Source organism: Lepisma saccharinum, chromosome 3, assembly GCF_977018435.1.
Source record: "Lepisma saccharinum chromosome 3, izLepSacc3.1, whole genome shotgun sequence".
Classification (NCBI taxonomy): Eukaryota; Metazoa; Arthropoda; class Insecta; order Zygentoma; family Lepismatidae; genus Lepisma; species Lepisma saccharinum.
The window spans coordinates 85,790,431-85,802,847 of record NC_139231.1 but is presented as its reverse complement, the minus strand read 5'-3'; the positions used below and the strand labels follow the sequence as shown (position 1 = coordinate 85,802,847).

General features: G+C 39.9%; 1 protein-coding gene across 1 annotated transcript in view; it reads right to left on the bottom strand.

Moving 5' to 3' along the window:
- Window positions 1-12,028, bottom strand: part of LOC145985208 (uncharacterized) — a 30,655-nt gene extending 18,627 nt beyond the window's left edge. Inside the window, exons 1-3 of the mRNA XM_083118951.1 lie at window positions 11,956-12,028; window positions 9,229-9,337; window positions 2,449-2,619 (exon numbers count right to left, since the gene is read on the bottom strand). Coding sequence (XP_082975077.1) covers window positions 2,449-2,619; window positions 9,229-9,325 — 268 coding nt within the window. The 5' untranslated portion in view covers window positions 9,326-9,337; window positions 11,956-12,028. The remainder of the gene's footprint in view (window positions 1-2,448; window positions 2,620-9,228; window positions 9,338-11,955) is intronic.
- Between the last annotated feature and the right edge of the window lie 389 nt (window positions 12,029-12,417).

Genomic DNA, 12,417 nt, shown 5'->3' with positions numbered 1-12,417 from the left:
CCTGTTAGAGGGTGGAAACGTTACATTTTTATACAATAATTTATGTCTTGGTCAGCATTTTAATGTTTTAATAGGAAGTTCTGCTATCGCCGCAGAGTTAGGCAACACACATAACGTTATGCAGGGAAGCCAGTATTTCAGGATCTGGGTGTCCCATTTTTATTGCCGGGGGCGACACTAGAGATAAATGCCTGTTCTGACTGAACAAGTATCGTATTGTTCTTACTTAATGGAATGTTAATTCTTAAACATCTGTGGATGGAGGGAATTCTTTCTTTCAGTCATTGCACAGATACTCTTCGTTGTGTATGTCCATAAATGATATTATCAGTTTCCTGTTAAATTGTTTCCTAAAGTAAAGAGAGGGGGGACCGACTGATATGCATTTTGTCAATCCAATTCTAACGAAAATGGATCCGTACAAAAGTATAACACTGTCACATTTTATTTTTGGCTCATCTTTGCAGTAAACTGGGAATTTATGAATTAAGGCAGCACTAAGTAACGATTAAAGGTTTTAGGGTGGTTTGGTATTGTTTCACGTACTGGAAATTATGCTTCCGAGCAGTAATTCCAAGCGATATTGCTTTTGTATTTTGCTACTTTACGTCGTTTCCCTATCTCTTTAGGCTGCAGCTAAGGTGAGAATGAATTATCATTAGATGACACTGTTGAAGCGATTATCACGAAGATACACCAATTCCCAGTCCAGGTTTTGAACCCACAACTTTCGGTGGTGAGACGGAAAGCCGTATTGCTGTGCTCATTCCCCACTTATTTAAGTTATACAGGCTGGGACAGTGACGAGATGAGACCAACTCTGGGTTTCGCTGGTCTCGATTCTGTCTCGAAAATTAAGACGATATTAGACTTGTCTCGTCCTACATACAAACTATGCCCCTCGATAATAATAATAAAAAATATTGGTGCACTGCAGAATATGCCCGTTCCTATATTAATTCAAAGTTTAGGATAGCTATTCATACATATATTCTCTATACTTGACGTACTGGCTTTAAATATATTTACAAAATATATTTATTACAACATATTACGATATTATGTAATGTGGTTACTGTTACAACGTATGACAGTTCTTTTTAAACAAAGGGTAAGTTGACAAAATAAGTGGAAAAGCAAATGTAAAATGACTCATCGTAATGTTAAACCCACATAACCTCGCTAACATGACTTGATTTTAGCACACAATTTTTTTTTAAGAAACAAATCCTTATCTTTCAGAATCGCTTGACAACAAGGGGGACAGTTGACGGGGCCGACAACAAACTTGTTTGCGGAGGCAATTGTTGCCATCAAGCCGACCCTGTCATGTCGAATCTGCCACTTTCTCATCTTGGGATGGCCAATGACGTCACTGTGGTTCCAAGCAACCCCCATCAACCATATATTAAGCTGGCAGAGCCGAAGTCTGGCCTCAGCTCGCGTCCAACGAAGAAGTCGGCAACAGATAGTCAGCTGCAGGTGAGTGAATATCTTCAACGCTATTTGCTTCACTTAGTTTCACAACTGATACGTTTTCTCTCAATTTTCTCCGAGCGTGAAGTGGCAAAGAACTGACTAGAGTTCGATACCGGATCTGTATATTTCTCGTCATAAACAGAACATAATCTATGTAGTGGAAAGGAAAGAATTATTTTGTTATAACCACCAAAGAATTACTTCTTGGATAATTGCGTTAGTATCGCGTGAAATAAATTTTATCAATAACTCTAGCGATAACCGTTAATTCTCGATACTTTCCCTTGTGCTGTCTCTCTAAATACACAACAGGACTGTTTATGCACTAAAACACACACACAAATGGAGAATGGTGGTTTCATTTTCTCGTGATTCAGTAGAACCTCCTAAATTTGCATGGGCCTATTAACGGGGAGAACGAAGTAGTTGCCCCGCCCACAAACACACGCACACACATGCGAGAGAAAAACCCTAGATGTCTAAAATTAAGAAAAGTCTACGACCAACAGTAAGCCTTCAAAGTAGCTATAGTGGGCGACAGCTAGGACCGCCCTCTTCTCACGAAAGAAGGTATTTAATCCACCACTGAAATTTTGTCATTTTGTGTTTGTCCATCCGTCAAAAAACGAAGCGAGTAAAAACATAAATCTACATGTAAAGCTCCCTTTCCGTACATTGGATGAATTTTTGTATTTTTATTATTTTCTGATGTTTTTCTGTCTTTCTACACCAATCGCGACGATGAACGACGATTACGTGAAATGGGCGAAGGGACACTCACAAAGGAACTCCCATACTGACGCCGGGAGTCGAACTTGGGACCGTCGATGGCCAAAACCTTGAGTCCAGCAGTCAACACTCTCTGTCAGCTCCCTATGCAATGCATGAAGGTGGTGTGATAGGCATCTCGCTCCGAACACTTCTAAACCATCCTCGTCTAAAAAATATCGACTGGAGAATTTTACTTACCTTTGGAGTGAACAATACAGCACCTAAGGGCGCTCAGAGGGTACTTGTAGTTGGCCGAGATGATCATGGGGAGCACGAGGCACGAGTACGCAAGCCCTACGCCTCCCACGAGAAGGGACGCATTCCCCCTCGCCAGATAGGGGAGCAGCAGGACGATGGACAGCAGGCAGACTGCAAAGAAAACAGATTTGGTTCAGCTTATACACTACAAGGTTGCGATTACTAGAAATAACCTTGACATAGGAGCAGTGCTTGAAAAGTTACTATTTGAAAGTAACTGAGACACCGTAACTTCATCCAAAAAGTAACTGTCACAGATACAGTCAGGGATTTATCCAGAATTTTTAATTTTGGAGAGGGGTGTAAGGTTATATTTAGAGTAAAAATGACCATAAATTGAGCCTTTGTGGAACAATTTAGGTGCGACGTTGGGATGGTTAACAATTTGCGAAAATAATTCAGTTACAATTATTTCAAAAGCAAATAAGTTACTTTCACAATTATTTTTTACTAAATATGACTCGCATATGTTCCATGCATGAGTTTCATGCATACATGAATACGAAAATAATATATGCATTAGATTATAAATTAGCCTCATATTTTTAAATATACAAAAATACAGAGTTAATGAATTCAAGACGAAAATGAAGATCAACTTCTTTTTTAGCGGACCATAAGGTGCGGAAAGTCCAGGAACCGAGGAGGAATGAGAGAAACGGAGAAACAAAGAGAGAAATAAACGAAGGGGAGAGAGAGAGAGAGAGAGAGAGAGAGAAAAGAAAGAAAATATACGAAGGAGAGAGAGAAAAAGAAGAAAGAGATCGAAGAAGGAAAAGAGAGAATGGAATAGAGAAACAAAGGAAAGAGAGAGAAAGATAGAATTCTTGTATAATAGCCATGGCCAACCATGTAGAGATAAATACCTGAAAGCATTTTTTCGTCTAACCTTGAGCCAACCGAACTAAATTCTCTGGCGACGCCTCTGGAAAGGTTATGCTGGTCAAAATCCTCATTTGGCTTCATTTTCACGAAGAAAAGATAGAGAAATTAAATTACATCGACCCATGTTCCTAATCAAAATTGAATTCCAAATGTTTCCTTCTCCCCCAGCAGTTGAATCCCCCTCTCCCTTTAAAAAACCCAATGCGCACAGTGACATGTCTAGAAATTTCTTAATGAAAGAAATCAGACTTTCTTTTTACCATATTTTCATGTATCCGACATTGTTTTAGGGAATTTGGACTCCATCAACTGCCCTTGATACACTTCGTGTTCGAAAATGCGACTATGTAGATTTTTTTTTTTTTTGCGTATATGTGTGTAGATACTTTGCAAGTCTCCACTTTTGGAGATTAGTACTTTGGTGACTAGACAACGGCTGCGTCCCAGGATCGAACCCTGGTCAAGAAAAGGTGTATCATTGTGTTTATCGAATTTATTCATTACTCATCTTCATGGTCGCGATTAAATCAAGAGATGCGAAAGTGGGCGTAAAATGACTGAACTAGAAATATACACTACAATTGCTATAGCTTTCTTTTTATTTATTAGCCAGTATGTAAAAAATAATTTATGTTATTTCATACACTGGCATTTATTCTTTATTAATTGAGGAAGCCCATATAAGTTTTCAACTTTGGCGGCTAAGTGTGATGCATTTGGAGCTACATTGTGCCTGATAAAATGATAAGGCCAAGTTTCGAACACTGCGGTGTATACGCATCATGGTTGATCGATTTGTGCTATATTACATCGCTTTCTTGCAACTTTTGGCTAATCGCGACGAGAACATACAAGTAGAGCGCAACGAATTACTAAATAATGTTCCTCCAATGTCCATGGCCTGACCTTACTTTCACCGCTCGTGAGGAAACGACATATAAAAGAGAAAATAAAAAAAAACTACACGTCACTTGAGCGGTTGGCGATTTCTAACACAGGAAGACGTTTGTGCAGCAGCCAACTGCGGATCCGGCTGCGTATTTCTGTTTTCATTCCACGTCAACAGATGGCAGGTTCGTCGAATTCATTTCAAAATTATCCCAGCAAAGGGATGGCGGTATTTGTTTAGATCGCGTGGCCAATTCTTGATGGCATGGTTCGCTGCCCTGAGAATGACGAAAAGGATAATGCGCTGGTATTTTTGGAAAATAATACACAGACATGTTATTTTTGCATTGTACGATCAATGCAAAAAATATGAGTTCTTGTTGGTGACGCTAGTAATGATTAGGATTCTTTATTGCATGTTCTTCATACAGTACTGTTTCATATTTATATAAAGCTGGGAATTTGGCACAGCTCCCCTTTCTCTCTAAAGTAAAGCAGTCTATAAGGAAGTTGCTTAATTCTTGTTACCTTATATTTAGATCGAATCTGAAGTTGCACAGCCTAGATATATACTGACATTAGCGTGACCCCCTTTAGATGCCATGAGTTTTGGTTCTGTCGGATAAAGATTGGATAATACGGAAGCTACTTAAATAATATCCCAATCTTGAAAATTTTATGATAGTCATATCATTAATGTTAAGTCATATCATTATATGTTATAAAAAAATCATTTGAAGAGACAAGATATAAACTGAAACAACACAGCAACATCTCATTAAAAGCAACACTAATTTTCAATTAAACAGTGTAAGGTAGAACTTGAGTAATAAGTGTGCACAAAGGTCCGATCATTTCACATGAAAATTTCTTTGCAGCAAAGGTTCAGGGGCGGCCTGGTGAGTCGACCCTAAATCAGACTTGCCCACCCTGTCTCAAATGTAATAGGCAAATTTCATGATAAGAAATTAAATGAAAGTGTGTATATAATTTGATTATGACGGTACCCTTCATTGTTTGGATCACATAATAACAAGAATGACTTAACACGTGACGTGTTCCCCGGTTTCACGTATTTTTCTTCCTGAAGTGCTTAGGTACTTTAACGATCATCCACGTAAGTAGAATTCTGACCACCATTCTTTTGATAACTGATACTATTTTCGTTCAGAATTACATTCCCGACAGAAGAATACTGAAATTGTTGTCTACTTAAAAATGCCCGCTTACGACTATTCTTGGTTGTAGGGTCTCTAAGCTGGCAACACTGTTTGTTGTGAAAAGATGTTCGGGCACCGAGTCAGGTGACGTGAAACGCCACCGTTGTTTTCACTGGACCGATTTGTAGAAAGAAGGGGGAGGGGTCGGAACCGATCAGTCACACGGCGTTTTACGTACGAGATGAAAACGATTGCTGAGTAGGTTAGATGAGCTTCTTTTTTTTAATTCATGAAGGTGACTTCCCTGTCTATCTGTAGCTGTTCCATCGCACACTGCGTTGGCTTAACGCCAATGCACTCGGACGTTTAGTCCAGACACGAGCACATTCAGTTTGTGGAATATTATAAAGGGTGTCCGTAAATGATTGATGCACTATTAATTTGTTATACCACAGCTATTATAGACGCCGATTTTGGGAGGAGAATACATTTTCGCATCCACTCTCTGTTAAACTCTTTTTATAAATAGAGAGAGAAATAAACAAAATCAGCAATTTTTTTTAAAAAAAATTCTAAGCTGTCCTAAAGCCACCTTTGCATCACTATTTAGCTTTAATTTTTATCGGGAGGACGATGCCAGCTTCCGTGGCGGAGTAGTTTCCTTTCACGGTACGAAGCCAAAGATTCTGCGTTCGAATGCTAGGTAAGGCACGTACTTCGCTTCTTCATTCATTTCAACAATTCATCCTAGTCGTCGTGATTAACATAGAACGGTGGAAAAGCAAAAATAACCAAAATAGAAACAGAGAACAAGAAGAATGTCTGTTCGTTTGAAAATCTGGCAATCATGGCAATCAGTCTGTTTACGCACCTACGCAATTTGTCAGACACGATGTTTACACTTCCTGAGATGATCTGCAACCCGTCGCACAAATGTGTTGTGTTGGTTGCATATAAGAATAACGTAGCTGGTCAAGGCATGTTGGGCACGTTAATTAATTATCAAAAGTAGGTAGCTACATACTAGGGGTGGAACAAGGCGCGCTGAAATACCGATTTTCAAGGTATTTCATTACGTCGCGTATTCCTACCGTTAGTATAAATGCAACGTGTGACTATCTATTAACGAGGCGTTTCTAAATTACAGTAGAACTCAATTACAAGACAACACAACAGTCCACAATTCACGTTTCCTAATTTAACAGTGAGTTTCCGATAAGCATACCAACAACGCCGTTGCCTTGTAATCAAGTGGTCCCGAGTTCAGTTCCCGGTGCATAGTGTGACGTACGCGATAATAATCTTGGGGGCTAAAAACCTGCCTCACACAGGGAAGACTGGTAACATTGATGTAGACTTGAATCCGCTCTCAGTCTACTTAATGGTACCGAGCATGTAACATTTCTAAGTCCTGCCACAGGACCTGCCTTTCAACTCTAACAAAGATTGGGGAGTTGTATTCTGTTTCTACTTTTCACAATTAATCATTTATACAATCTATTTTCTTTTTCAAAAATGTATGGTTTAGGTTTATTTTGTAAGTTTAATATTGAATATACTATGTTACAAACAACTGACATGAAGCAATACTTGTTTTATTTATTTATTTACTTGCAAGATATTTTAAACTACTAATCTCCGTGGCGCAACAGTTCTTTGAGTGCCAAGGCCTTCTTTTAAATACTTTTTTATTGGGTGAGCCATGGTCAGCCGATCGAGTCCAATTGCCGCTATTTTCTGGCTTCCCGGATCACAGTTTTCAAGTACCTCCCCAATTGTTCACACGATGCCAACGCCGATATTTTGGTGCTTCTATCGGGGATCGAACCCTTGACCTCTAGCACCAACGGTGACAGGCCTAAGTAGGAGTCCCGCAATATATACAAATATATATTCTCAATTTTTTTTTCAATCTTATATTTGGGAAGGTTGCGGCATCAGTTTCAAGGATTATTGATGGAATAATCCTATTCACTGAACGTATGCACCTGTCGTTTGTCCGAAGAGACTAATGCATCCAGTACACTAGTTCGCTGCTTCTTTTATTTACCAGCCTTGTTGTGTTTTCCGAGGAGATGCTCACGCGCGCGTGTTTGTGTTTAGAAGAAGGAACCAGGCAGCTTGAGGAATTTCCGACGATCAAATGTTGGAGTTGCGCCATCCCCCTTTCTCCATTCTACTTCCGGATGGTCTGGTGACCGCAGACAGCGGCTGCAACCTGCGTAATTGGCAAAAGGACTCAGAATGGCATTTTTTTCATCTCAAGGGAGAGTTTAAAGGTCAGAAATATTTTCCTCGCCATCACCATAATCATCAACAGCAGCACCCGGCATACATATACAGTACATAAAAATCTCTGCATCTCACCAGCCTTTGACGGCCAAGGCTTACCAAGTCGTTGGGTGACACGTGGCTTTTCAGACTGAAGCCTACCAATATTTCATACTTAAGGTAGTTGCATTCCCGCGCTGGATCAACACAGATCTTGTATACACACAGACCTTCTGTAAATATTCAAAATGTACCAGACTATGACACTAACACCTGAGAGTGCGAAATTAACGAAACAAAGCAGAGGAGACGAATTAATTTTAGAAGGTCCAGAAGCGTAATGTCCATTGAAAACCAGAATTGTTTACATTTTGGGAATGGCATAACTGGGACCGATTCCTTTTAGGAAGTGGAGAGAGGAATGAAAAATGGAAATAGTTTATTTTAGGAAGAGAGGATATTTAAATGAAATCAGATTCTTTTAGGAAGGGACGAGGTTGAAAGTAGTTCCATTTCTTGAGGAACCTCTCTGATCCATTTGCCAGTAGGCGCAATTTTATAAATGTTGGCGTGGTCACGACTGCAGAGCAGGTGAAAGCTCGGAGGCTCCCACGAGTATTTATAGCTGCATCTCGACCGGTCACGTCTCGACTCGAGAGGCACTCGCAAGGGCAGCAGCTGGAGATGCAGAAGGCTAGGGAGGGGGAGATCGTTGGCCAAGCGTTCACCTCCGAAGTTGCAGACGGTGAGAGCATCCGTACGTGAAGATAATGACCAATACCTAGGTATTTCATTGTAATCCAGCAATAAAAACCTTGCGCTGTATACACAGCAGCGATTTAAATAAAATTGCCATTATTTAGGTTAACGGCTACCGTGGGTGACGATGTCAGGAAAGTATGAGAGGTCGTGCGTGGCTGTTGTTAAATAAACCATCACAGTATCTTCCTGGGATTTCTGAAGTGAAAAGAAAAAACCAACGTGTAAGTCTCTTTCCGGATGACCGATTGCCGGATTAAACTTGCAACCTCCGTAATAGGCATTCATCACCTTAACCACTCGATCAAGCTCGTTCGGTGCACACTGTAGTATTTCTGGCATCCAATAGTGTAAGAGCGCGAAAAAATGTCAAAGATATGCTCGTCTGACTCACGGTTCCATCCATCTGCTTTAAAGAAACACATCACGTAAGGCGACAATGTAGCTACCAATGTGGATTTTTAAATGGTTGTCTTGGTCTCGGTCTTGGACTTGCCTCACTTGCGTTAAACATCCTCCCACGTGCTTCATTGTTGAACCTTACCAGCACCCACCCCTCCCCAATCTCGACCAAGCACCCCCCCCCCCCCGGCCTTCCTCACCTAGGAATTTCTACTTCGAACAGGAGTTCAGTACTTCCTATTTGCCACAGATTGCTATAGTAGGTATTCGACCTCTTCGCATTGTTCAAGGTCAAATGCCAATAGTCAGCGGACTACCTATAGATAAGTTCAAGGATACTACAAATGCCACTCACCTGTTTGCGCAGTCTTCTCCTCCTGTGCCCGGGCGTCCAGCTTGGCGAGAGTATGCAGAGAATGGAGTCTGGCCCTTACTCTGGTAATCATTCCCATCTCAGACGATAACTGCAACGATACAAGCCAAAAATCAATCTCCAGCAAAGAAGCATTGTTCGTTGGAAGAAAGTATTCGCCACGCAAACACTCCAGACTTTGTATCGTTGGCACCGCTTGGGGTGCGCTACGGTGAATAGTTGATATAGTTGTCGCGTTCATTGGTTCCCCAGGCGGCTGCCTTTGGAATCGTACCCTGTTGACAGCATGCTCACCCTGCACGCGTCGCAGGATTGCAATATTCTCAAGGGTGGGAGGATCTGGTTTCCAAAGGAAACCGGCGCGCTTTGATGCCGCCTGGGGATCCAAAGAACGAGGCAAGTATAACTGATGTAGTGCAACAGGCCAATGCGGCCTGTTTTTTATACATTTGACCACGTGATCAGGCGTTGCACAGTGCGTGGATGTTTGTTTGTGACGTAGCAGTGCTTAAATAAGCCTTGCAACAGCCTATTTACTATTTCAAAGTAAACCAAAAAAATATTCCCACAGAACAATAATGTACTGATACTTATCCAATTTTTAGAAACATTTTTTTCACAATGGAAAAGCATTCTACAATTGAATATGCCCAGAGCGTTGCCCAGGGTAATGTTTCGAGCTGTGAAAGAGTTCATATTTTGCGCCGCTTTTTCTACAAATTTAGGCTAATAGTGACAATGCGAATGAATGGTGATTCGACATAAAATTGATTAAGGAGACAAATTGACACCCTTGACCCGACTGGGATCCTTCGTTGACGATATCGTGGATAGACCACTCAAAATGTTGTCACCAAGGTGGTAATATTTGATAAACGTTACATCTTTGCAATGTAAATATTGTTCATTTTTCATCATCTTTATTATTATTATTCCGAAGGTGTATCGGGAAGTTGAAAACATAAAACTCTTCGACACCCCCTTGAACATGCACATATGAGACAAAATCTTCAATTTCCATACACAATACTCTGTTGATTATGAATGTAAATGTTATTAAAATATTGCCAGATGGAATGAGCCACCGAACATTTTATACTCAAAATTACAGACAAGAACTAAGATACAAAACCACCGGACATAAACCCCCTTTTTTCAGAGAAAAAGTCTTATTCCGCCCCTGTAGCTCTGTGCTATACTTTTTACAAACTTTGCTCGACGCAAAAATATATTGATTATCGACTATTCTCAAAGCACTTTGCTGAATTGATATTGTAGTTGTAGTTGTTAAAAAGTACACAAACAATTGATGTGCACACAAAATATTATTCGTGTAGACTTCTTCATTAATTGAACAAAGCAAACATTATATTTGATTCCATTAGGTGTGTTCAAACTAAAAATAAATTCATACATCCGGAAGGAAAGAACGCATCTTATAAAGTTACCAAACACAGCACTACGTACACAGACTTACTTTTAAGAGTTAGAATTAGTATAGAATATTGTAATACATTAAATTGAGATATAGGAATATATATTTCTGCAGGTGTCACTTTCTTTGTTTTAAAGTAAAAAAAAAAAAAAAATATTAGCGGATGACATAAAAAGGTAGAAAATCAAAACGTAGAAAGCGGCTGATATGACTTCCATTTGTATCCCTTCTTAAATTACAGCTTTCCAGATTTAGCAATTTTTGTGGGAACTATAATTTTTTAAAAAATAACCAGACATTGGCCATATTTACAATGTGACAGTGGCTACCGAAAGGTAGCAATTGTAGATTTACCATCTTTTACATTATGATGAGGTGGCTGCAGAGAATGAGTGCCACTACGTCCATATTTATTTTCGAGCACATACTTGTAAGTATTTGGATCCTTACACGTATATTGGAACCACCTTGCATAGTGGTTCGAGTCCCACTTTAAACTGTAGGTCTAGTCCCTATTAGCATATCTGTGCATAAAGTGGACTTATAAAACAACAATTCAAACAATGACCGTACCCTTATGTTATGTTCCACTCTGTATCAATTCGCTGTCCAAATTAGTACTTTTTCTTCAATTTTCTAATGATCACCGATACTTATCGATAAAAGATTAAAAAAAATAATGATCGAAAGGACAAAATTGTGGAGTCTAGATCCATAGATAATGCTAGAGAATGTCAGAAACATGCCTCCGTTGTTGTAAGTTCAGCTACAAACCGAGGCTTATATTCCATAACATTGCTTCTTTTGAAGAGATATACTGTGTCCAGAAAGTTAGGAATCCGATTGCTAGCGGATGCCCATTTTCATGTTTGAGTATTGTGGTTATTTTCCCAATCATATCTCAGGTTCGAACTTCATTTTATAAAGTGCTTGAAAGCATTGCAAAATTATGAACGATCGAGCCACACTGTTCATAAATTGACGGTTACAAGCACTAGAGAAAGTTTTATATCAGTCATGTTAGCCATAATGAAAGTTTAAATACATTTCTTCTAGGTTAGATTATGTTGTGCTCGGTTGAGTTTGGTCAAATTTGTATTTTTCTCTTGGAATACTACAACACTCTGACAGAAGACACGGCGGAAATGGCACTTAAACTAAAGATATATCCTTTATCCTGCAAAGCGGAAATCACCACTCCTGTCCGTTGTCCCGGTTGCCGACAATCAGGGGTTCTGTTAATGTCGTGAAGCACTGAGGCACACCACACTTACCTGTCATGGAAAGGAAACTTTCTGTTGTTTGGCGGAGTTCAAGCAGCAAACGTTTAGATTCTTCCAATGTTCAACTGTTTCTGCCGCTAAGGGACTCGAGGATTTGGCTCCTCACCAACCAGAAGTTGCGTCAACCATGCCAACTCAGCAGTCGCGTGGCCGCTCAATGAAATGTTGCCAACCTCCTGCAAATTCCTCTTTTATCAGACTACGATGTTGTTTTGGAAACGTTACGTAAACAACAACAGGAGTGGTGGGACAGAAAAGTCGTCACATGATGCTATGTATGCTGTAACCCTTTGTATCCTATTCCTCATCTAATTTTGCAATCAATTCTAGAATTTTAATTAGGTATGATGGGGGCAGACTCATTAAAGTGTCTAATGTTTAATAATAAAAGTGCTCCCCTGTGCTTAGCACGACGCCATGAAGGCGTATAGGGGGTGTGGGGGTAACGCCCCA